Raw genomic sequence first — 23199 nt, forward strand, 5'->3', positions numbered from 1 at the left:
CTGGATTTCATTCCTCTCATCTGATTATTCTAGCAGCGCCTATATTTCTAAAACATAAGTATGTCAACTGTGTGCTCGTACATCATTAATGGTTTTGAATTTCTCGTAGTATAAAGCTTGTCTTCTTAGTATGGCATTCAAGGCTCCTTCAGTCTACCTTTCTAGCTTCTCTCATCAATCCTTCTGCTCATGTCAATCATATATCTCCACGAACTTCCTTTGTGCTTTTCTGACATCTCGTGTCCTTGTTGTCCATCCAAGCTCCCTGTTGCAGTTCTATCCAGATCTAATTACAGTGTTACTTGATTCATACAGTCTTTGTCAGTCGTATCCTGGATTTCTCTCAGGCAGAATTAATTCCTCTCTTCCCATCTATGTTTCCAGGTTTTTACTGGTGTTAGGACAGTCCGCTTTGTAACATATATTGTTGGTATCTGTCTCTCATCCCCCTTGTGCCCTGTTTGATTTCCATGTCTCTGATTACAAACAGGAAGGACAATAAGCTCACAGACTGTGTCTCTTCCTCTTGTACCTCTGCAGAACCTAGGACAGTATGTTGCCCATAGCAAGAATGGGATGCTCATTTATTGAGTGGCAGTTGCAGTTACATTGCTCACCTGGTAATCTTACTGTCTTTACCTAGTTTTGTAAAGAAATAATAAAATGCAGCTTCTCTGGAGTAGAAGCTGTATTTCACAGCAACAGTGTTTCCTGTCACATCAAAAAACCAACTCTCTGGGGAGCCTGGGGGCTCAGTCGGTTAAGCACCTGTCTCTTGATTTTGGCTCAGGTCACGACCTCACAGTTAGAGTTTGAGCCCCACTGTCAGCATGGAGCCTGCTTGGGATTCTTTCCCCCACCCCCTCTGCCACTCCCCCGTGGGCAGTTCTCGCTGTCTCTCTCCCAAAAAAACCCACAACTCTAAAATAAGACTTTTTAGATTTTCCTTGCAGTGATAACTGAATTCTTAGTTAAAATAAAGCATGGATTTAATGTCTTCACAGTTTTTATATAATTCCCTGGGTGTCTTTCTTTTTTTCCCTGTGTTTAATCATTAGCTGGTGAGGTGGTTTAATTTGTAGCATTTGCAGATCATGTACTCTGTACATGAAGCAAATCACTTTATTTGTATAAGGAAATGCACAGTTGTGACTTTGATTTAATTTCTAATCACTATTAGTGAGAGGAACCATAATTTAAATCTGTTTGTATCTTTAAGAATAGAATTGTAGCCACCTCCAATAAAAACAGAACAATTATTTCAGGTAAGATGAAATTTAAAACATTCACAGACCTGCCGTCTGGGTGGATTTGGCATAGTGCCCAGAGATACTTGAAGTCACAAGACAGGGCATAGTTTCCTAGAATGGCAACTTACTCAACAGTATTGGTGAAAAGAAAAAGCAATGCTGATCAGATAATTTTTGATCTTCTCAGATATTTTTATCAGATCATTTTTTTTCAAATAACTTTTAAGTAAATGTAACTATTATGGAGTAGATTAGAGATTTGTCATGATTTTTCAAGATAAAATATGAGAAGGTATTTCTTGTTCTTTCTTCTTTATTGTTGATTGTTGTGGAGAAGTGTAGAAAACTGACCTAAGATGGATGATAACAAGAATGAGACATGGAGTGGGTGCCTGGATGGCTCAGTTTTTAAGGATGGCTCAGGTCATGATCTCACTGTTCTGAGTTCGAGTCCCGCATCCAGTGAAGCTTGAGCCCCACTTTGGGCGAGGTCGTGCCCCGCTTGGGGTGAGCATGAGCCCCACTTCGGGTTAGCCCTGCTTCTCTCCCCATCTCCCTTTTTCTCTCTCTGCCCTTCCCGGGATTCTCTCTCTGTCTTTCTCTGCTCTTTACTCACTTGTGCTGTCTCTCAAAAAAAAAAAAAAAAAAAAAAAAAAATGAGACATTAAGGAACTCATATGATAATGTATTCAGGCATTTTCCTGATTCCCAAGCAGAAGACAAAGCACAATTATTTGTATAGTTCTTACTGGGTAAAACAGAAAAGAAACACAAGTTTGTCTAGAAAGAGAGAGATTTTTCTTGACCCAGAATTTTAGTATATGTGCTGCAGAAGTAAGCACTTTCACCCAGAATTTCAAGAGGAATTATGTGTTTTGTCTAACAGCTTGATTGAAAGTTTTCATATAGATTTTGCAGAATTTGTAGGAGCAATCTTTGGCCATTAATAAAAGTATTCCTTTTGGGGTAGCCATACTGGTGTAGTTCATGCCCTGTTGCTTTCTGGCTGTTCAGGAGTAGCAATTAGGAGTAGAGAGATCTGCTTGATCGTCACAAGTAGTGGTTGTTAACCACACATTCAAGAATGACTTCTGGAGGTGCCTGGGTGGCTCATTTCGTTAAGTGTCTGACATTAACTTAGGTCATGATCTCATGGTTCGTGGGTTCAAGCTGTGCATTGGGCTCTGTGCTGACATTTCAGAGCCTGATTGGGATTCTCTGTACCCCTTTCTCTCTTGCCCTCCCCACTTGCTCTCTCTCTCTCAAAATAAATAAACTAAAAAAAAAAAAAATGACTTCTGACTAGTGTTGGAAGTACAGATAATCTCTGGACAGAGCCTCTTGGCATTGCATTTTAATTGAGGATGCATGCTGCAGATAGGGACATCTTTAATTTTTACATCTTTGCTGGAGATTAGTCTGGTTGAATCTACATTTTCTCAAAAGAAAGTGCTCTGCTTTTACTTAAGTTCCCAAAGAAGTTCTTGTTTTGGACCCTAGAGTCAAAACCAAGTCAGTGCCAAAGAGTGAGCCTGGAAGAGGTGTTTTTCAGCTTTACTACCAGTAGCTTTACTATTGAAGCTTTTAATTCCTCTGAAAAGAGCTAAATAGGTGGGCCACATAAACCTCGCAGATATTCAGTTGGTTTCTGTGGTCCTCTTGTACTGCTAACTCCCTCATCTTTTGCTGCTCAGTGTTACTGAACGTGCTTTCTGTTTCTGAAGTGAAGAAAAAACTGGAAATCAGAAAATTGTGTATGGTTGAAGACCCAGAAGTAGACCTTAAGTTGAAACCAAAAAGAACTTTTCCTTCCATGATATGTCTGGTTATTTTTGGTTTTCTTACATTAACAGTTGGTGAAGAGATTTGGGCTAATAAGCTTTCCTTCTAAAAATACACATTTTTAAAAAAAATTTTAACTTTAGGGGCGCCTGGGTGGCTCAGTCAGTTGAGCATCCCGATTTTGGCTCAGGTCATGATCTCACAGTTGTGAGTTTGAGCCCCACGTCGGGCTCTGTGCTGACAGCTTGGAGCCTGAGCCTGCTTTGAATTCTGTATCTCCCTCTCTGCTCCTCCCCCGCTTATGCTCTGTGTCTGTCTCTCTCTGTCAAAAATAAATAAATATTTAAAGAAAAAAAATTTTTTTTAATTTTAACTTTATTTGAGATAGAATGAGTGAGCGAGCATGCGAGCAAGTGGGGGAAGGGGCAGAGAAGGAGGGAGATAAGAGAATCCCGAGTAGGCTCTGCACCATCAGCATGGAGCCTGATGTGGGGTTCGAACCCATGAACTGTGAGATCATGACCTGATCTGAAACCAAGAGACAGGTACTTAACTGACTGAACCACCCAGGTGCCCCTAAAAATGTACATTTTCTCTGTAGATCAGAGGATGGCAGTCATTCATAAGGTGTGAATTCATTTCAAATGCTTTACTCCTAACTTAGGTATGACCAGCTATACTAATATTTAAATTTGATTTGGGATGGTGGTGGGAGGCACCTCAGGGGCTTCTGAGTATTTTTAAATGACCAGGCCTTCAGATTTATAACCCTACTTCTAGTCTTATGCTTAGGAAAGCATGGAGATGTAGAGGGTTTGTGGAAAGGAGTTTAGAATGTAGGGGAAATGCTAAAGACAGACTTGATGGTCTCTCCGAAAGTGTGTTTTCTTTCTTTCTTTCTTTCTTTCTTTCTTTCTTTCTTTCTTTCTTTCTTTCTTTCTTTCTTTCTTTCTTTCTTTCTTTCTTTTTTTTTTAAGTTTATTTTGAGAGAGAGAGAGAGAAATAGGGCAGGGTGCACACATGTGGGAGAGGGGTAAAGGGAGAGGGGCTCAAATCTGTACTGTCAGCGTGGAGCCTGATGTAGGGCTCAAACCCAAGAACTGTGAGATCATGACCTGAGCTGAAGTCAGAACTTAACCAACTGAGCCACCCAGGCACCCCAAAGGTATTTTCATAATACAGAATTTAGGTCTCAGCAGTTGAGAATTTGGGTTGAAATGGTTCATGTGTGTCTCCGGACCTACAGTTTCAGTGGCAACTTACTGGCAGGTTAATTATTTAATTTAAAACCTGTGGAGAGGGCACCTGGTGGCTCTGTGCTGACAGTGTAGAGCCTACTTGGGATTCTCTCTCTATGCCCCTCCTCCACTCATGCTGTCTCTCTCAAAATAAATAAATAAACTTAAAGAAATTATTTAAAAAAAAAAAAAAGACGTGAAGAAGCAGAGCATTACTGAAGGGATTTTAGTGAATGCTGCACAGAGACCTTATTGCCATATATTATCGATTTAAAGTAAAAACACATCACCACAGTTATAGATTACAGTGTTTTTGGTAAATAAATTTTAAGTTTAATTACTGTTCTTGCATAAAGCTTCTTTATCCAAGATAACCAAGTAAAAAGTTGGCGCAAGATTGGATCAAGAGGCAGGTTTGGGAAAGTGAGGAACTTCGAGTGGTTAGTTTTATATATACCACACTTTATAACTTAACTTGAACCTTAACCTGTACCTTAACTTAACCTTAACCTGTATCGTAACTTCTTATCCTATTTACTAAATACTTAAGGGCAAGGTCATTTCTTTTCCCCATATTGAATTTTTTGCCGTCTAGCCTAGTACCTACCTTGCAGATAGTAGTCTCTTAATTTGTTGAGCCAGGGGGCGCTTGGCTGGTTCAGTCGGTAGAGCATGCAACTCTTGACCTCGGGGTTTGAATTCGAGCCCCGTTTTGCATGTAGAGATTACTTAAAAAAATTTTTTCCTAATGAAAAAAAAAATTTGTTGAGAAAATTAAGAAATAAATGCCTGTTGGGTGCCTGGGTGACTCAGTCAGTAAGTGTCCTGACTCTTGATCTCAGCTCAGGTCTTCTTGATCTCAGGGTTGTGAGCTGTTTAAAAAAAAAAAAAAAAAAATTGCCTGTTGAAGAAGTATCCATTGAAGGTTGCTTTCAGAATTATGAAATCTGACATCACTAAGTTATATTAAGGAGCTACAAGATGTGAAACTTACCTTGAATAGTTGTATGCATTGTGACAAGAGCCAGCATTTATGCGGAAGAGCATTGTTCTTATTTGAATCTGAAAACACATAACAACATGTTTACCAAGTAAATAGATAATTACTTTGAGGCATGTGTGTGTACAGTTTTAAATTACAAAAGTTTTTGTATACATCTTTATGTTTTTGCTTGTCATACTTTTCTGTTTTTCCTAGTTTTAAGAAAAGACTGAGAGTAACGAAATTACCCAAAATTTTGAGGTCATTCTCTAAGTTTTGTAGTTTGGGAACACCTGGCTTGCTCAGTTGGAAGAGCAAGTGATTTTTGATCTCGAGGTCGTGAGTTCGAGCCCCATGTTGGGTGTAGAGATTACTAAAAAACAAACAAACAAACAAAAAAACTTAAATATATATGATTAAATTTTGTAGTTTGAATTGAATTAATTCCTTTACCAGGTGCCTTTTAAAATAGAACTAAGATAAAAACAAAAAGAATTATAGTACGTTAGAAGTCAGTAATTTTTTTTTTTTTCACATCAACACAATTAGTCTAGTTTTCTTTTAAAATATAATAAAGTCCTAGGGGCACGTGGGTGGCTCAGTTGGTTAAGTGTCTGACTTTGGCTCAGGTCATGATCTCACAGTTCGTGGGTTCAAGCCCTCATGTCAGGCTCTGTGCTGACAGCCCAGAGCCTGGAGCCTTCTTCAGATTCTGTGTCTGCCACCCCCCCCAACCCCCCCAACCCCTTCCTGCCCCTTCCCTGCTTGTGCACACTCTCTCATAAATAAATAAATATTAAAAAGTAATAAATCCTGCAAATAGTTACTTGCGAGAAGCATTACAACATGAATTTTGTGTTTTTATTTTTTGTAATACTACATGTGCAAGTCATGGGAGAAAGACTTATGTAGTATTTAGAGTTGGTTCCTTCTTAGAGTATAAGTACCTGGTTTTTTTTTTAAGTGGTATTTCCACATTATAGAAAGCAGAAGGGGAAAAGAGATGCAGTTGTTTCAGCCCCTGGCCTATCTGATGCTTGCGTTTTGTTTTGTCTTTTTTTTTTTTTTTTTTTTCTTGCATTTTGTTGTATATAGCTACCTAGTGTTTTTCATTTGTTTAACCTGCACATGCTTTTGTTTATTTTATTTTTATTTTTATTTTTATTTTTATTTTTATTTTGCTTTTGTTTATTTTAAATGGTGTCTGTAAAGGTGGCTGTCATAGTGTGCGTACAAGTGTATTTTGTTTTTTTCACATAATTAAATTTTCAAGTCTGAATTGGTTAATGTAGTAAATGTCGTTAGTTTGTGGAAGTATTTGAGCAAGACAGTCTGAAAACCTGAAAGCTTTGCAGATGTATTTGTGTACTATGTTAGTCCTGTGGTTTAATCTTCCTGTAACTGGTTGGGGGTCAGAATATTAGCTATTAAAGGAAGAAAGCAAAAGAAAATGATAAAGTATCAGTATCTGAGAAAAATCAGTAAGTCAAATGAAGTTTAGTTTTGTGAAGTTAAGAACAAAACCAAATCTGCATTTACTCGGACTACAGAGATGCTCTTTTGGAGAAAAACATGTTTGTTTTGTGTACTACCTTGTTTTAGAATGATTTTAATTTTCTTGTTTTTTTTAATTTTTTTTCTGCCTTCCTTCCCCTGAATTTGCCTTTTTTTTTTTAAAGAATGCAAGGCCAGAAACTGTCACTAATGATGATGAAGAAGCCTTAGATGAAGAGACAAAGAGAAGAGATCAGATGATCAAAGGGGCCATTGAAGTTTTAATTCGAGAATACTCCAGTGAGCTCAATGCCCCCTCACAAGAATCTGACTCTCACCCCAGGAAGAAGAAGAAGGAAAAGAAGGAGGACGTATGTGTTACTTGATTTCTGACAACAGAGTCATTTCTACGGTTTACTTTTTATGGTGTCACTCTTGTGCTTTCATTTCATTTTCACTTTCAAGGGGAAAATAAAATGACTAGCATTTATAACAATATACAGTTAAGCCTAATTTGACCATGTTTAATCAAGTAACTCATGAATTTTTTTACCAAAATGTTTGTTTTGTGTGTTTGAAATGCACTGGCATGGATGCTTGTATTTATCTGTGGATTCAAATTTCATAAAGAAAAAACCTTAACTCACGAAGTAGAAGCTGGTACTAAGGGACAAAGGAAGTTTTTTTGTTTTTGTTTTTTCGGCCGTGAAGGGGCTGGCTTTGCTTTGTCTTACTCCCTGATACTGTTCTATCCCTGCTCTAAGCAGGATACCAGATGTCCTTCACTGAGGATTTTCACCCATTCTTTGATTCTTAGCCACGTTTTCTTATAAACTACTGCTTATTTCCCTCTGTGGACAGTAACACCACTGAACTTCTAACTGGAGGACTGTGAAAGAGTAGTACAAGATGAAACACTCCTCCCCAGGGTATTCTAATTTACCACTCTTTGCCTGCCTACACTAATTAAATAGTAAGGAGTCCAGGTTGAAAGACAATTTTTTTTTTTTAATATTCATTCCTTTGGATAAATTTAGAGAATTATGGGGAGTATTTTTTTGAAATATTGGAAGTATCTTATGTGCATAGATTATATGTGCCATGAAAGAGTACTGTGAAACATACACTCTAGTTTTTAAAATGAAGGGGTAGTTACAGTCATTTTATTTTGAATTTCAGTGCCTTATTTTATTTTGAATTTCATTTTCAATTAGCTTTCTGGACAAATACATTTTTATCACTTGGCTTGTTTTTCCTTATGTGACCTTAAAAACCTGTCTAGTGAAATGCCAGTTGTTGGGAATGGGAATTGATAGTCATAAGGTAGTTGATGTTTTAGAGTTTGTTCTTCCTCTTCCAGCGTTAATGGGAAGGGAAAAAATTACTAGACATATTTGTTTGTTTTGGGTTGGGAGGAAAGAATCAAATCCTGCTGTATGGCAGGAATTATGGGTGAATTTTGTTGGTATGATTTTTTCCTGGGTTTGGAGGAAAAAATCCTGCTAGTGAGACTTTGCTTATTCCATTGCCTGGGGGAATTGGAGGGTGAGGAGGTGGTAGGTGACAGGAGGGATTAAAGAGAGTGAGTGAAATCTTTTTTATTAAGTAATTTGAAATCAAGAAAATGTCACAGAAATCTTGCATTGCTTATAGTATAAACATACAGAGCATTGTTGTGCAGAGTAATGTTAACTCATTGCTTTTTTTTTTTTTAATCTTTGTGGATTTTTCCGCAGATTTTCCGTAGATTTCCAGTGGCCCCACTGATCCCTTATCCACTCATCACTAAGGTTCGTTTACATTGACAATGACTGTTTACTGCTAATGGCCAGATTTGTGATTCTTGTTCATCTGACATCTCATTATTTAACTTAGATCACTAGATTTCTTACTATATAAGTTCTGTTTGTTTAGTTACTATCTATTTGTAATGTGTACAGAATATCTAACTTCTAGTTTTAATATATTTGTATTGATGTAGATTGATCTATAATGCGTTCTCTCCTATCCCCCCCTATCTTTTTTTAGGAGGATATAAATGCTATAGAAATGGAAGAAGACAAAAGAGATCTGATATCCCGAGAGATCAGCAAATTCAGAGACACACACAAGGTAGTATTCTTGTTTTTTCACTTGATACCAATCTAGACTTTTTACAGAATCCAAAGCAAACAGACAAAAAAAAAAAAAAATCAACCTTACATTAGAATATAATTTTAAATGCTTTTTATAGGTTAATTAATATCTAGATAGAGACAAAGAAACAGAAGACCATACCATTTTAAAGTGGTCCTTGACATATTGTGCTTAGTTGTTGCAGTTACTGACTACTCTACAGTCACCTCACTTGAGTATGAATAAAAGCTAATTTTACTTTTAGATTTTAACATGAACATCAAGATCAGATTTAAACTAGATTCAGTGGGGCAGCAGGATAACCTACACTGTAGTGTATTGCTGGGGGCATTTATTTAACTTAATCGTAGGAAAACCTTTGCTTTAGGGCCGAGATTGAAATTTAAGATTTATATTTGTGTAGATTTAAGTTGAGAGGGGGAGATTTTAAAAAGTAGGTCAGTGGTTACCAGACTTACCAAATTTTAGATGCATGGAAGAACTGTAAATTCCCATAAAGCTAATCTATTCATTGACCCCCACCATTATGATAGAGATCATATGGTGACTAATGCAAGATGAAACTCTCAGCTTGGAAAGTAACAAGGAATAGGATGTAAGTATGAGCTTCTGTTTTTTATTATATTTATGGATGCCCCCTCAGAAAAATATGCAAAGGGGTAACTGGCTTGGAAATGGGTATTTGTGCATAGTAAATCCCACTCACGAGTTTTGCCTATTGAAAGCTTCTCTCAATGACAGTGCATCTGTGAGTGTTCGCTGGTGTTGAAGGTGATGCTTATGGACGGTAAAATGCAAATATCGCATGAAATGTATTTTCATGTTAGAGATAATAAGATGTTACTGGTTATTACTCAAAATACTGAGTGATCTTTAACTCAGTGAAGTGTTAAGTGTTCATTTTTTCTTTTATACGATCTTCTTTTTTCTTACTGCTTTCCAAATCCCAAGTTGACAATTAATGCTATTGAATCAGTGCTGCTGAACACTTATTATCCAGATGCCCAGCCCTAGCTCACATACACAGTGCTTTTCCGGGAACTAAGTATCTAAAAGCACAAATAAAGTTTTCCCAAATTAATTTTGAGTTTAAATGGTAGTCTGTGGGAAGTCATTAGTTGGGATACTTTTGGGATACTGTGGGATACTTTTGGTTAGGTTCAATACGCAAATTCAGGGCCTGAGTAAGCTTGAAAATGGTATACGGTTGTGTGTGTGGTTTACCCCCTTGTTGTTATTTGTTAAACCCTGTCATGTCATTGGTAAAGTATGATGAAATTGTGTTTTTAACAAATTAATTCAAAAGATATTTGCTTCAGAGTTTGAGAAGCTGTCAGGCATTTGACTGCCTTAGACTTACTTCACTGTTGTTGGGGGTGGGGGGTGGGGATGTTTTGAATTTCCAAAATGTATTTTAAAAAAAGATCAAAATGAAAACAAAATATAGTTCTTTTTGTTGGGTGGTATGGTTAAAGGGGACATTTGAAACTCCAGTAACAAAAAATGAGCTCAGTGAACCTTTGCATGTTTTGGTATGAGTTTATTAAATAACCACGGACTGTCAGGGTATCAGCGTGGCAGGGGGCGTCCATTTACAGCACGGACGAGTCTGAAGAGAGACTAAGGTAAGATTTATGATTTTTTTTTTTCCTGTCCTTTCCTCTTCATTATTTCATTACTTTCTTACATCCTTTTAGACTCACTTCCATATTCTCTTTCTCTAGTGTTTGTCTTAAAATATATATGTGTGTGTGTGTGTGTGTGTCTACCTACTGCATATAGATTGTTTTAGAAGTGCATTTAGTATGGTCCAGATTCACTCACTTGTGTATTTACTTAGAACAAAACTTTTGAAATGAGTTCTGAAACAAATTATTATTTACATTAAGTGGAACTATACATCTAAAAAAGAAGTAGTGCAGTGAATAAGCAAAAGTAAAAACATTAAATCCTACAAAAGAGATTATTATTGGAACAGCTAAAATAGATCTGTAAGTATCTATTATCAGAAATAAACATTTCTTTATAAGTGTATGACACTGAGGTAAGTTTTGTGTAGTCTAGCCTCATTTTACAATACAAATTTTTATAGTCCATTAGAACTGTTTCAGACATTCTAATTTGCCCCTTTAAATAGTTTTCAGTTTCTGTCCTCTTTCTACCATTTCTTTTCTCTTCTCTTTGTAACTTCAGTGTATTCAGTCTTGGCTTTGCCTACATTCTCCTTTGATATAGACTGGCACAGCAGCTGAATATATTGATTTCTCATGCATTAGCTTCTCTTTCATAATCCTCTGTCAGTTCTCTGAACCATGAGCGAGAGAAAAAGAGTATGACAGGTAAGATTGCTTTTTAAAGTTGTTTTAAATGCTTTACATGACTGAGAAAAGACAAAAAAAAATGCACATTTTATTGTTGCAGTTTAAATTTCTTTTCGGTGACACTAAACATGGAACCAAAGGGATAAATGTATTCTGTTTTCGTTTTGTTTTTCCTGTTTGGGTTTTTCTTTTTTTTCTTTTTTTCGGAGTTTGTGTAGAAACCGTGTGGTACACTGGTAATCTTGTCAGGGTACAAACTTGGTCTGACTCTGTTATTTGGTTTATTTGTGAACCATGTACTTGCTCTTCCTCCCAGAAACATAGCTTGTAGGCAAGGTTAATCCAGTGTTGGCGATCCATGTCCTAGCACAGCATCTGTAAGTTCATATGCAATCGTTCCTTCCAAGGATGGATTTATCACTGTTGATATATTTTTATTGTCTTATAGGCATAATGGGCATAAATATGTTGCTTTTAAAATTAAGTGAAATGAGACTATTACAATTATGTACATTTTTGCTTGAAGTGAGTGTATTTTCAAACTTTTTGTATTTGGTGGGCTGTCCATCTTGTAATGGTGGGAGTAAATGTTTCCATTGAGATAATAGGGCAAATCTTGGCTGAATTCAGCTTATCTTTTGGAGGGTGGGCAAACCAGAGGGTAGAAGATTATTTGTATTACAGTGACCTGACTCTCCTCCCCCACCTCCCCTTTAAAACCTTCAAGTAGTAACCTTTTACGTAATGGGAAGTCTGGGGGTTATATTTAGTATCAGTAGTAAATCAGTAGTTGCACTGGTTTACAGAAATTCATAATGAGAGGAATTACATTTTAGCTAAGTGATTGTATTTCTAGATATTATTTTTAATCACCACATTCCTCATGGTCATTTTAGTTGTTACGTAATCATTGAGTGGCCAGCCACACTTGACGCAATCTCCCAGCATCCAAGATTGGAGATTCCTGGTCTGTGTAGAGTATCTGGGTTTGCACGCAATCTATATAGTCTTGTGATTGCTTCAGTTTAATTTGCCAAGTAAAACCACAAGTACTTAATATTAAAGTACCAGTGGTTTGGTTATTTTTGTTCCCCATATTGGGCAATGCGCCGGGAAATATCTGAATACTGGAGCTACAGAGTTAACTCTAAAAGTACTTTTATTGGTTTCTAGAAACTGGAAGAAGAGAAAGGCAAAAAGGAAAAAGAAAGACAGGAAATTGAGAAAGAACGGAGAGAAAGAGAGAGGGAGCGTGAAAGGGAACGAGAAAGGCGAGAACGGGAACGAGAAAGGGAAAGAGAACGTGAACGAGAAAAGGAGAAGGAACGGGAGCGGGAACGAGAACGGGATAGGGATCGTGACCGCACTAAAGAGAGAGATCGGGACCGAGACCGCGAGAGAGACCGGGACCGCGATCGGGAAAGGAGCTCGGATCGGAATAAGGACAGGAGTCGATCAAGGTAAGGTTTGGTGGAAGTTACTGTTTGCTGATTGCTTCAGTAGAACTGTACGTTGTTACTCTCCACACTGTTTATGTTTCTGTGAGGAGAGAATTTTCTTAGCCACAGAGCGTGCCTGGCTTACTGTCTCACACACGTAAGCATTGGTTCAAGTAACGGTTTTCAACTTCAGAGTTAATTACTGTCTGAAGCCAGGATTTACACGGACCCAGAATGCAGCCACTCTCCACCCAGTGTTCTGGGAAGACATGAGTCCCTGTTGTCTCCCTGGGTCGGTGGGCATCTTTTCTGTTTACCATTTCATTGAGGTCCCATGTCCTGGGAAATCAGCTCTAGGACCACTGCTTTTAGCCACTCATGTCTGTATGTGGTCCTGTAGCCTGCTGTATGGCCACAACTCCCCCCGCCTGGCCCAGCTCTCAATGTACTCTCTATTTAGGACTTCTAGTTAATTTCACCTTGTTTTATTATTTTTCTCCTTAATTTTGTTGAATTTGATGAATCATCTTAAATTATTTAGGAATGAGGTAAAGAAAAAATGAACAAAAGGAAGCAAGTGGGGAAGGATGAAAAACTCACCTTTTTTCCCCAAGTTGGTTTTCAGATAATACATTTCTGTGTTGTAGGTTTTCACCTGATTGTAACCAAAAGGAGGTCCACTTTTAGTCCACCAGTTGCTGAAACTAAAATCCAGTGTCCTTAATCTTTAGTGGGCATTAAAATCTTTTAACTTCCTCTGCTGGAATAATCATTATCCTCTTGAGTAACCGTTATTGAGAATTTGACATATATACAATAGCATACTTTTACTACAGATACGAATACATAAACTATTGTTTTATGTACTATGTACATACATATATTTGTATTTAATGAGATCCATGGCATCATACTACATATATTCTGCAATTTTTTTATCACTTTGACTTAAATATTGGAGGACACTTCATTGCTGGTAGATACAGTTATAATTTATCCATGCAACATGCTCTTCTCTCCACATCTTTGCCAACATTTGTGTTTTTTGATCACTAGTGGGGTAGACTATCTTTTAACTTGTTTGTCAGTCCTTCGCATTTCTTATATGTGGGTTTGTCTGTTTTCTGAAATACTGATAAGCATTAACGCTGAATTTAGAATGCAGTTTAGAATTAGGGACTAGAATTATATTGTGTCTTTCTGGTGAATGTAGAGGAGTTTACAATGCTAAATTCTGGCCTGTGATTTTGTGTATTTTGTAATATATGTTGTCCTCCTTTCCCTCGGTTTTAAAGGAAAACAGAGGGATTGACAGACTTTGTAAATCTTTTGTTTATATAGAGAAAAGAGCAGAGATCGTGAAAGGGAACGGGAGCGGGAAAGAGAGAGAGAGAGAGAACGGGAACGAGAAAGAGAACGAGAGCGCGAGAGAGAGCGAGAAAGGGAACGGGAACGAGAGAGAGAGAAAGACAAGAAGCGGGACCGAGAAGAGGATGAAGAGGATGCTTATGAACGAAGAAAACTTGAAAGAAAACTCCGCGAGAAAGAAGCTGCTTACCAAGAGGTAAATTGAGGAAATGCTTTAAATTTTTTTTAATTAATTAAAAAAATTTTTAACGTTTATTTATTTTTGAGAGAGTGTGCGCATGCGCAAGCGTGAACAGGAGAGGGACAAAGAGAGAGAGTAGTGGGGGACAGAGGGTTCAAAGCAAGCTTTTTGTTGACAGCAGAGAGTCTGATGCGGGGTCGAACTCCCAAACCTTGAAATGCTTTCAGTTTTAAAGCTTTGCTAGTCAGTAAGCTAGTCAAACATGTTGGGGCCCTTTGCTTACATTTGTGAAGCTTTGGCAATTTTTTTTTTAGCGCCTTAAGAATTGGGAAATCAGAGAACGGAAGAAAACCCGGGAGTATGAGAAGGAGGCCGAAAGAGAAGAAGAAAGAAGAAGAGAAATGGTAATTATTCTAGGTTGATAAGTGATTTTTCAAATAAAAAGCAGATCAAATTCTTTACCATTAACTAGAATTAGAAGTAACTTTATAATTAAAATGTATAAGCTCTCAGCATAGATAACTTAATTTTTACATATTTCAAATAATCTTCAGACAATTCCAGACCATCAAAATCTTTCTTACTCTTATTTTTCACATTTTTGCTGCCTATAAACAAAATTACCTTTTGGCAATACCACTGCAGTGAATCTGTCATAGAGGAGGAATGTGTAAAATGATTAGTTATAGAACATTCTTTGATTAAGAATCTACAACATTTTGAATTTGAAGAGGCATTGATACTGTTCTGTATTGGTGTAGTATATGTGGATGAAGGGAATCGTGCCATGAGAAGACCTGTTTTTTTCCCTCTTGATGTTTTTATTTAAATTCCAGTTAACATACAGTGTAAAGAAAGACCTCTGTTTTTATAAATCAAAATTATTATCTTCAGTATATAGTATTTACGAATTACTTTTTTCCTTATGCTCTGTTTCTTTTAAATACATGATAATCATAAAAATGAACCTTACATTTTGCGTTCACGCTATTTGATAAACGATAATAGTAAAGCAGTTCGCATAGGCCGTTACTAAGTAGAATGACAAAAGATTTTATATAGTATTTGTTTTAGTGGCATGTTCCATGCGTTCTGTCTTTGCCAGAATTTCATGAAGGTTTCTTTATCTCCAGTTTGGAGATTGTTCTTCCAAAAACGTCACAGAACTTAGGAATTTTCAAATAGCTTTTGAACATGAAACATAGAGGGAGTATTTGTAAGTAACCAAAAGAGGGTGCATGCAGCAACTAGATAGATAGTATGGGTTTTCTGTGTAGTAGATCCATAATGCCAGAGAATGAACGTAATTTCAGTTCTCCTGAACTGGTGCTCCCATTCTGGAATTTCTTTCTCATCGCTAGGTTAGAAAATAGGAAGAGAATAACATAGTGAGAAACAGTTAAAATAAGAAATGTTTGCCACGAACAACATGGTGGAATAGATTTGAAGTGATTCTGCTTCTTAACAAGCAAATCTGAAATCTGTCTTTCTAGAGAAAAATTTCCTATTATTCTTTGAGAGCTTTAAAAAAGTCCAGTTACAAAAGCAGTTACGTGCTCATTATATAAACATAAGCGAGTAACAAGTATATGATGTAAAAAGTGAAAGTTTCTACTCCTCAAGACTGGTAACTTACATTTGTATTTTTAGTATGTGCCTCATGCACCATCCTGTGTTTTATTTAGATATTTGTAAATTTTGTCGTTTCTGCTTGACAGCCTGTTTTCGTTTATTTGACCCATTTTGTGTGTACATTATATCCCAGCCTTGGGCTTGTGCTGGGTACTGGGCACACAAGAGTAACTATTACTTCTAACTTTAGGTAGGTAGTTACTGTAGTGTGTGTGTGAGTGTTTAAGGTATGGTAAATGTGTGTTTACAGTATTTAGGGAGTACAGAAAGAACGACTAATTCTGTCTGGGGGTAGGAATTTGTGATGGATAGATGGTTAGGTTAGGGAGGTGTTTACAGAGAGGTAACATTTGAACTGGATGAAATTATTAAAATTTTACTTTAGTCAAAATAATGAACTTTTATTATATTTAGAAGCCTAGCATTATCTGCTTTGTGTGTAGTTACAAAAGTTGTTGATATAATAGATGAGAATATAAATTCTAAGTAAATATTTATTTACTTATATTGTATAGCTTTATGTAATTGTTACCTGTAAGTGCTATTAAATATAATTATATTTGAAATTCCAAAAATAAGAGAAAGTCCTATACTTTAATGGTTTGTGCACTCAGAGTTAGATAGGTGTTACATTGATTGATTGATTGATTGATTGAGGGAAAGCGTGCGCATGCACAAGTGGGGGAGTGACGGGGGTGAGGTGGGGAGAACCTTATGCAGACTCCATGTCCAGCACATAGCCCAATGTGGGGCTTGATCTTATGAACCTTGAGATCATAACCTGAGCCAAAGTTAAGAGTTGGACGCTTAACTGACTGAGCCACCCAGGCACCCCTAGATTTTTATGCGTGAACATGATTTGGATTTTCAATTCTACATTTTATAAAAACTGCTTTCTATAGCATAATACCCTACAAATGAAATGTAGAATTTTTTTTTTTAATAGATTCTATAAAATAGCTTACAATTTTGTTTCTTGGTATGCTCAAGTTTCATTACCATATGTTGAAGATTATATTCAGGGAGTAAATACTATATGTGGCATACTGTATGTGCTTTTTGCAAGGATAAGTCCTTAATCTGACTTGTTTCAAGAGTAAAGGATAGAATATATCTAATGTTATTTAAATTAAATATATCAAGTACATGAGAATTATAGTATTCAAGTGATATGGATGAGAAAAATCTATTTCCCAAGAAAGGAGGAGGGGCTAACAAATATGACCTTTTAAGGGGGTAACCTAACATTACCCACATGTTAATTTTGTACACTTTGTCTTCAATTTTCTCACAGGCAAAAGAAGCTAAACGACTAAAAGAATTCTTAGAAGATTATGATGATGATAGAGATGATCCCAAATATTACAGGTAAATAAGCCTTGCTTTATGAGCTCATCTTTTAGTATTAGCCTTATGTTCCCTACCAGAGCAGACAGGTTCACTCAGTGGGATAATAAAGAAAATCTGCATGTTCTACCTTGTAATCACCCCCATATTTGATATGTTGTTTTGGGGAGTACAGGGGAGAACTGTTGGAAAGAGACCAACAATTCTATCTTTTTTGGGGGGTGTCCATAATAGTATTAAAACCGCTTAACTTTTTTCATGTGTTTTAAAGAGGTCCAGTTTTTATAACAAGTTATAACTAGTTTTTGTTTTTTAAATTTTTTTAACATTCATTTTTGAGAGTGAGACAGAGCATGAGTAGGGGAGGGTCAGAGAGAGTGGGAGACACAGAATCAGAAGCAGGTTCCGAGATGTCTGTACAAAGCCCGAGGCGGGGCTCAAACACAGGGACCACGAGATCGTGACCTGAGCTGAAGAAGTTGGACACTTAACCCACTGAACCACCCGGGTGCCCCAATAGCTAGTAATAACTATTTAAGGTGGTCTAAAAATTTTTGTCTTCAAGGATTTCAAGAATGTTACGAAGCCAACCAAACACCATCCCATCCGCTGCCCAATTGACATATTTTTCTGAAGTGAGGGTTGTAAAGCCTACCTTTCCTCCTCCTGTAAACTCATGTTCCCATGGCATTTCTAAACTACTCTTAGGGGCGCCTGGGTGGCTCAGTTTAGGGTCCGAATTTAGCTCGGGTCATGATCTCACCGTTCGTGGGTTCGAGCCCTGCATTGGGCTCTATGCTGACAGCTCAGAGCCTGGAGCCTGCTTTGGGTTCTGTGTCTCCCCTGCTCTGTGCCCTCCCCCACTTGTGCTGTCTCTTTCAAAAGTAAACATTAAAAAATAATAATAAACTACTCTAATTTTAGTGCTGTGACAGTAGTGTAAATTTGTTTGCTTTGTTCCCCTTCCTCCATCCCAAACTATAATTTCCCTGAAACTATGGACAATATTGTGATTTTTTTTTTTTATCTCATGTACCTGACGTGATCCAGGCATGTAGGGAAGGCATTTAATGTGTAATTTTAATATACTCACTGCACATAATTAAAACATTGGAATTAACAATTTTTTTTTTTTTTACATTTTATTTATTTTTGATAGAGACAGAGCACAAGTGGGGGAGGGGGGCAGAGAGAGACAGAGACACAGAATCCGAAGCAGGCTCCAGGCTCTGAGCTGTCAGCACAGATCCCAATGTGGGGCTTGAACTCACATACTGAGAGATCATGACCTGAGCCCAATTCGGACGCTTAACTAACTCAGCCACCCAGGTGCCCCTGGAATTAGCAACTTAAGTGCACGCCAAGGATTTGACTTTTTAGAAAAGGGGAAAAAAGTCAGTAAATTATTGAATTGTAAAATCAGTATTACAGAATTTCAACATTCTGGGATATGTAATAAACTGCTGGGTAGGGAGAATCTCTTGTTTTCTGTTGATTCTGCACTACTTCCTTCTAGGATGTTTTCCATTATGGAAAGAATTGATTTAAATTGAAGGTAAAGAACGGGGCGACTGGGTGGCTCAGTCGGTTAAGCCTCTGACTTCAGCTCAGGTCATGATCTCATGGTTCGTGGGTTCGAGCCCTGCATCAGGCTCTATGCTGACTGCTCAGAGCCTGGAGCCTGCTTCGGATTCTGTGTCTTCCTCTGTCTCTGCCCCTCCCCCACTCACGCTTTGTCTCTTTCTCTTAAAAATAAACAAACATTAAAAAAAAGAACTATTCTTCATGGTATTACTACTCCTTGTATTAATTTTTCACAACTTGGCATCCAAAAGAACACAAGTTATGTGTCAGGTTTTCTCTCTGTAATAAGTACAAAATGAGAGCTTTCTTTCATCTGAAAACTGCTTTTCTACTTGTTTTAGATACTTATTTAAAATGACTTGAGGCATCTGAGTGGCTCAGTCAATTAAGTGCTGACTCTTGATCTCAGCTCCAGTCGTGATCACATGGTTCCTGAGATCGATCCCCGAGTAAGCACTGAGCCTACTTGTGATTCTCTCTTCCTCACACACTGCCCTTTCCCTGCTCTTGCGCTCATGTTCTCTCCCTCTCAAGATAAACTTAAAAATGAACAAATAAATAAAATGACTTAAAAATGAGTCATGGTGGTAAATGAGAAGACAATGTTTCCTTATTAAACATTACCAGGTAGCACATTGTCTTGGGTGTTGGTGTTCTGCAGATAAAGAACAGTAACACATTTTTCATTCTTTTATCATATAGCTTTTAGTATTTAAAGAAGATACTTCTGGAGAAGATACTTCTGTTAGGTTTATTGGCTGATGTGAATGTTAAGGCCTGTTATGTTTTACTTTTGCAGAGGAAGCGCTCTTCAGAAAAGATTGCGTGATAGGGAAAAGGAAATGGAAGCAGATGAACGGGACAGGAAAAGAGAGAAGGAAGAGCTAGAGGAAATCAGGCAGCGCCTTCTGGCTGAAGGACACCCAGATCCAGACGCAGAGCTCCAGAGGGTGAGATAATATAACATTCACAACAGTATTCTTATAAGGGAGATGCAGCTTATGTTTCATGTATCTTGCTGGTTTTGGGGAGGATATTGTCTTTTTCTTTATTCTATCATACAAATCACCAGTGTTAGTTGATTTACAATTTTAATTCTAAACATCTTCCAGCTGTTTTCTTCCTTAATTTCTGTGAATATTACCTAAGTTAAAGGAACGTCATCTAAGAAAACATTTATAGAAATCTGTCCTTCCTGTAATGTGCGTTGACACTTCCTGACTTTTTTGGGTTGAGTTCCTTCTCTCATTGCCACCTGAAATCTTTTATTTCTTAAATAAATTGAAGATGTTTTCATGAACAACTTTTCACTTTAAAAGGAAAACAGAGGTGCCTGGGTGGCTCAGTCAGTTGAGCATCTGACTTTGGCTCAAGTCATGATATCACAATTTGCAAGTTCGAGCCCCATGTCGTGCTCTGTACTGACAGCTCACAGCCTGGACCCTGCTTTGGATTCTGTCTCCCTCTCTCTCTCTGCCCTTTCCCCACTCATGCTCCGTCTCTTTCTCTCAAAAATAAGTAAACATTAAAAAGATAAAAATATTTTAAAAAAGAGGAAATGACTTTGTTATAGGACATAGCATATCCCTTTCTTTTAAAAATAGAGTGTGTTGGGAACCTGGGTGGCTCCATCAGTTAAGCGTCTGACTCTTGATTGCAGCTCAGGTCATGAGCCCAGGGTTGTCAGATCGAGCCCTGTGACCTGATCCGCACAGGGCGTGGAGCCTGTTTGAGATTTTCTTTCCCGCTACAGCTGGTGTTCTTTCTCTCTTAAAAAAAAAAAAAAAAAAAAAAAAAGAACAGTGTGTCACTTTAGAAAAGTGCTTAGTTCTTAATATATTATGAAGCTAATAGTATTGTAAACTTTTTTTTTAATGTTTATTTTGAGAGAGTGCATGAGCAGGGGAAGGGGCACAGAGAGAGGAGAGCTAGAATCCCAATCAAGCTCTGTGGTATCAGCGTGGAGCCCACTCTAGGCTCGAACTCACAAACTGTGAGATCATGACCTGAGCTGAAATCAAGAGTCAGACGCTTAATCAACTGAACCACCCAGGTGCTATGATTTGTGGTTGCTTTTTAAATGTCATCACACTGGCATATATATATCCTACTAAGATAAGTTTTGTAAATGGGATTATAATTTACATGCTATTTTCTTTTTTTTTTTTAATTTTTTTTTTTCAACGTTTATTTATTTTTGGGACAGAGAGAGACAGAGCATGAACGGGGGAGGGGCAGAGAGAGAGGGAGACACAGAATCGGAAACAGGCTCCAGGCTCTGAGCCATCAGCCCAGAGCCTGATGCGGGGCTCGAACTCACGGACCGCGAGATCGTGACCTGGCTGAAGTCGGACGCTTAACCGACTGCGCCACCCAGGCGCCCCTACATGCTATTTTCTAATGTGCCTTTAAATAGAGTATAATCTTCCACCCAGAATTTTGCCAGTGTATAGCCTTTATGTCTTTTTTTATACCTTGACCATCGTAGTGTGTTGTTAGTCTTTTAAGTCCTTACTATTGTAACATTCAGATTAGGTGTGTTTTTATGCTTTGATTCTCTGTCAGTGAGTTTGAATGCCTTACATTGTTTAGTTGTCATTGTCCTACTTTGTGAGTTGATAGTTTTATGGCGTCGAGTCATGTCATGCACCAATTATTAATTGTTACATAGTTAAGGATCTTTTTGCCCTGTTTTTCTGTTTCATGCTTAGAGAAATTATTGATCTATTCACTCAAGTTTTTATAATGCTTTTAATGGTTATTTTGTGTGTGTGTGTGTGTGTGTGTGTGTGTGTGTGATCTTTCATGATTTCAGGGAGAGTGTTCATTTTGACATATAGGCTTTATTTTTATTTATTTATTAAAGTGTGGGTTGGGGAGGGGAAGAGAGTCTTAAGCAGGCTCAAGTCCCAGCTTGGAGCCCGATGCAGGGCTTGATCTCATGACTGTGAGATCATGACCTGAGTTGAAAGCAAGAGTTGGACACTTAACCAACGGAGTGACCCAGGTGCTCTGTTAATAGGCTTTTAACTCCAAAAAATTTTCCCCATTTTTTTTTTTTTTATATGTTTAGATTTGAGAGAGGGAGGGCAGAGAGAGATGGAGACAGAATCTGAAGCAGGCTCCAGGCTCTGAGCTGTCAGCACAGAGCCCAACGTGGGGCCTGAACTCACGAGCCTTGAGATCATGACCTAAGCTGAAGTCAGATGCGTAACCAAATGAGCCACCCGGGCGCCACCCTCCCCATTTCTTTTCCTGTTCGTGAATACAAAAGTGACTACCGCCCTTAGCCATGACCTAGAAAGAACAAATAAAAAATCTTTTAAGATTTTATTTTTAATTGATCTTTACACCCACTGTGGGGCTCAAACTTACAACCCCAAGATCAAGAGTTGCATGCTATACCAACTGAGCCAGCCAGGTGCCATAGAACAAATGAGTTATGACCAAGCTAGGGTTTGAGTTCCCTCTTATGTATTATCTATACTGTTCTAAAATAAAACTTTGGGGGGTGCCTCGGTGGCTCAGTCAGTTGGGCGTCTGACTCTTGATTTTAGTTCAGGTCCTGATCTCATGGTTGGTGAACTTGAGCCCCGTGTCAGGCTCTGCACAGAGCATAGCCTGCTTGGGATTCTCTCTCCCTCTTTCTTTGCCTAACCCCTCCAGTTCTCTCCCTTTCTCTCTCCCTGTCTCTCAAAATAAATAAACATTTAAAAAAAAAATGAAACTTTGAGCTATAATTTCTTTAACAAAAATATAAAAACCTATCTTTTCATTTTGAATTCGCCACCTATTATGTATTTACCTTTGTTTTATCTGAAGGGTATAAATAACTGTATATATAAATGTTAAAAATGAAAAAACATTTTGCAGAGTACCTAACATACAGATTTATGAAGCTTTCTGATTATAGAAGCAAGCAGTGTTTCATTATTCCTAGTGAGAAAGAAAAAGATTTTTTTGAAAGATAATATAAAAAAAAAGCTGGTTGAGTATAGTTGTGATCTGTTAAAGTTAGTCACGTTATCTTTTGGTTTTAGATGGAACAAGAGGCTGAAAGGCGCAGACAACCACAAATAAAGCAAGAACCAGAATCAGAGGAAGAGGAAGAAGAAAAGCAAGAAAAAGAAGAAAAACGAGAGGAACCCATGGAAGAGGAAGAAGAGCCAGAGCAAAAGCCCTGTCTCAAACCAACTCTGAGGCCCATCAGTTCTGCCCCATCTGTTTCCTCTGCCAGTGGCAATGCCACTCCCAACACTCCTGGGGATGAGTCTCCTTGTGGTATTATTATTCCTCATGAAAATTCACCAGATCAACAGCAACCTGAGGAACATAGGCCAAAAATAGGACTAAGTCTTAAACTGGGTACGTTAGCATTTTCTTCCTTCTTTCCTTTATTTTTTCCCCCCTGTATACACTTAAATTTTGCCTTAAGGAAAAAACAT

At 37.7% G+C, this 23199-nt stretch overlaps 1 protein-coding gene across 5 annotated transcripts in view; it reads left to right on the plus strand.

Moving 5' to 3' along the window:
- The window catches only part of RBM25 (RNA binding motif protein 25), a 60998-nt gene that overhangs the window by 30137 nt on the left and 7662 nt on the right, over positions 1-23199 (plus strand). For all 5 annotated transcript variants that reach the window (XM_043556521.1, XM_043556524.1, XM_043556523.1 and 2 more), the window contains 9 exons: positions 6932-7117; positions 8483-8536; positions 8775-8858; positions 12377-12663; positions 13984-14206; positions 14506-14595; positions 17118-17191; positions 19554-19704; positions 22795-23119. In XM_043556521.1, the coding sequence (XP_043412456.1) occupies positions 6932-7117; positions 8483-8536; positions 8775-8858; positions 12377-12663; positions 13984-14206; positions 14506-14595; positions 17118-17191; positions 19554-19704; positions 22795-23119 (1474 nt within the window). The remainder of the gene's footprint in view (positions 1-6931; positions 7118-8482; positions 8537-8774; positions 8859-12376; positions 12664-13983; positions 14207-14505; positions 14596-17117; positions 17192-19553; positions 19705-22794; positions 23120-23199) is intronic.

This window comes from Prionailurus bengalensis, chromosome B3 (genome assembly GCF_016509475.1).
Source record: "Prionailurus bengalensis isolate Pbe53 chromosome B3, Fcat_Pben_1.1_paternal_pri, whole genome shotgun sequence".
Classification (NCBI taxonomy): domain Eukaryota; kingdom Metazoa; phylum Chordata; class Mammalia; order Carnivora; family Felidae; genus Prionailurus; species Prionailurus bengalensis.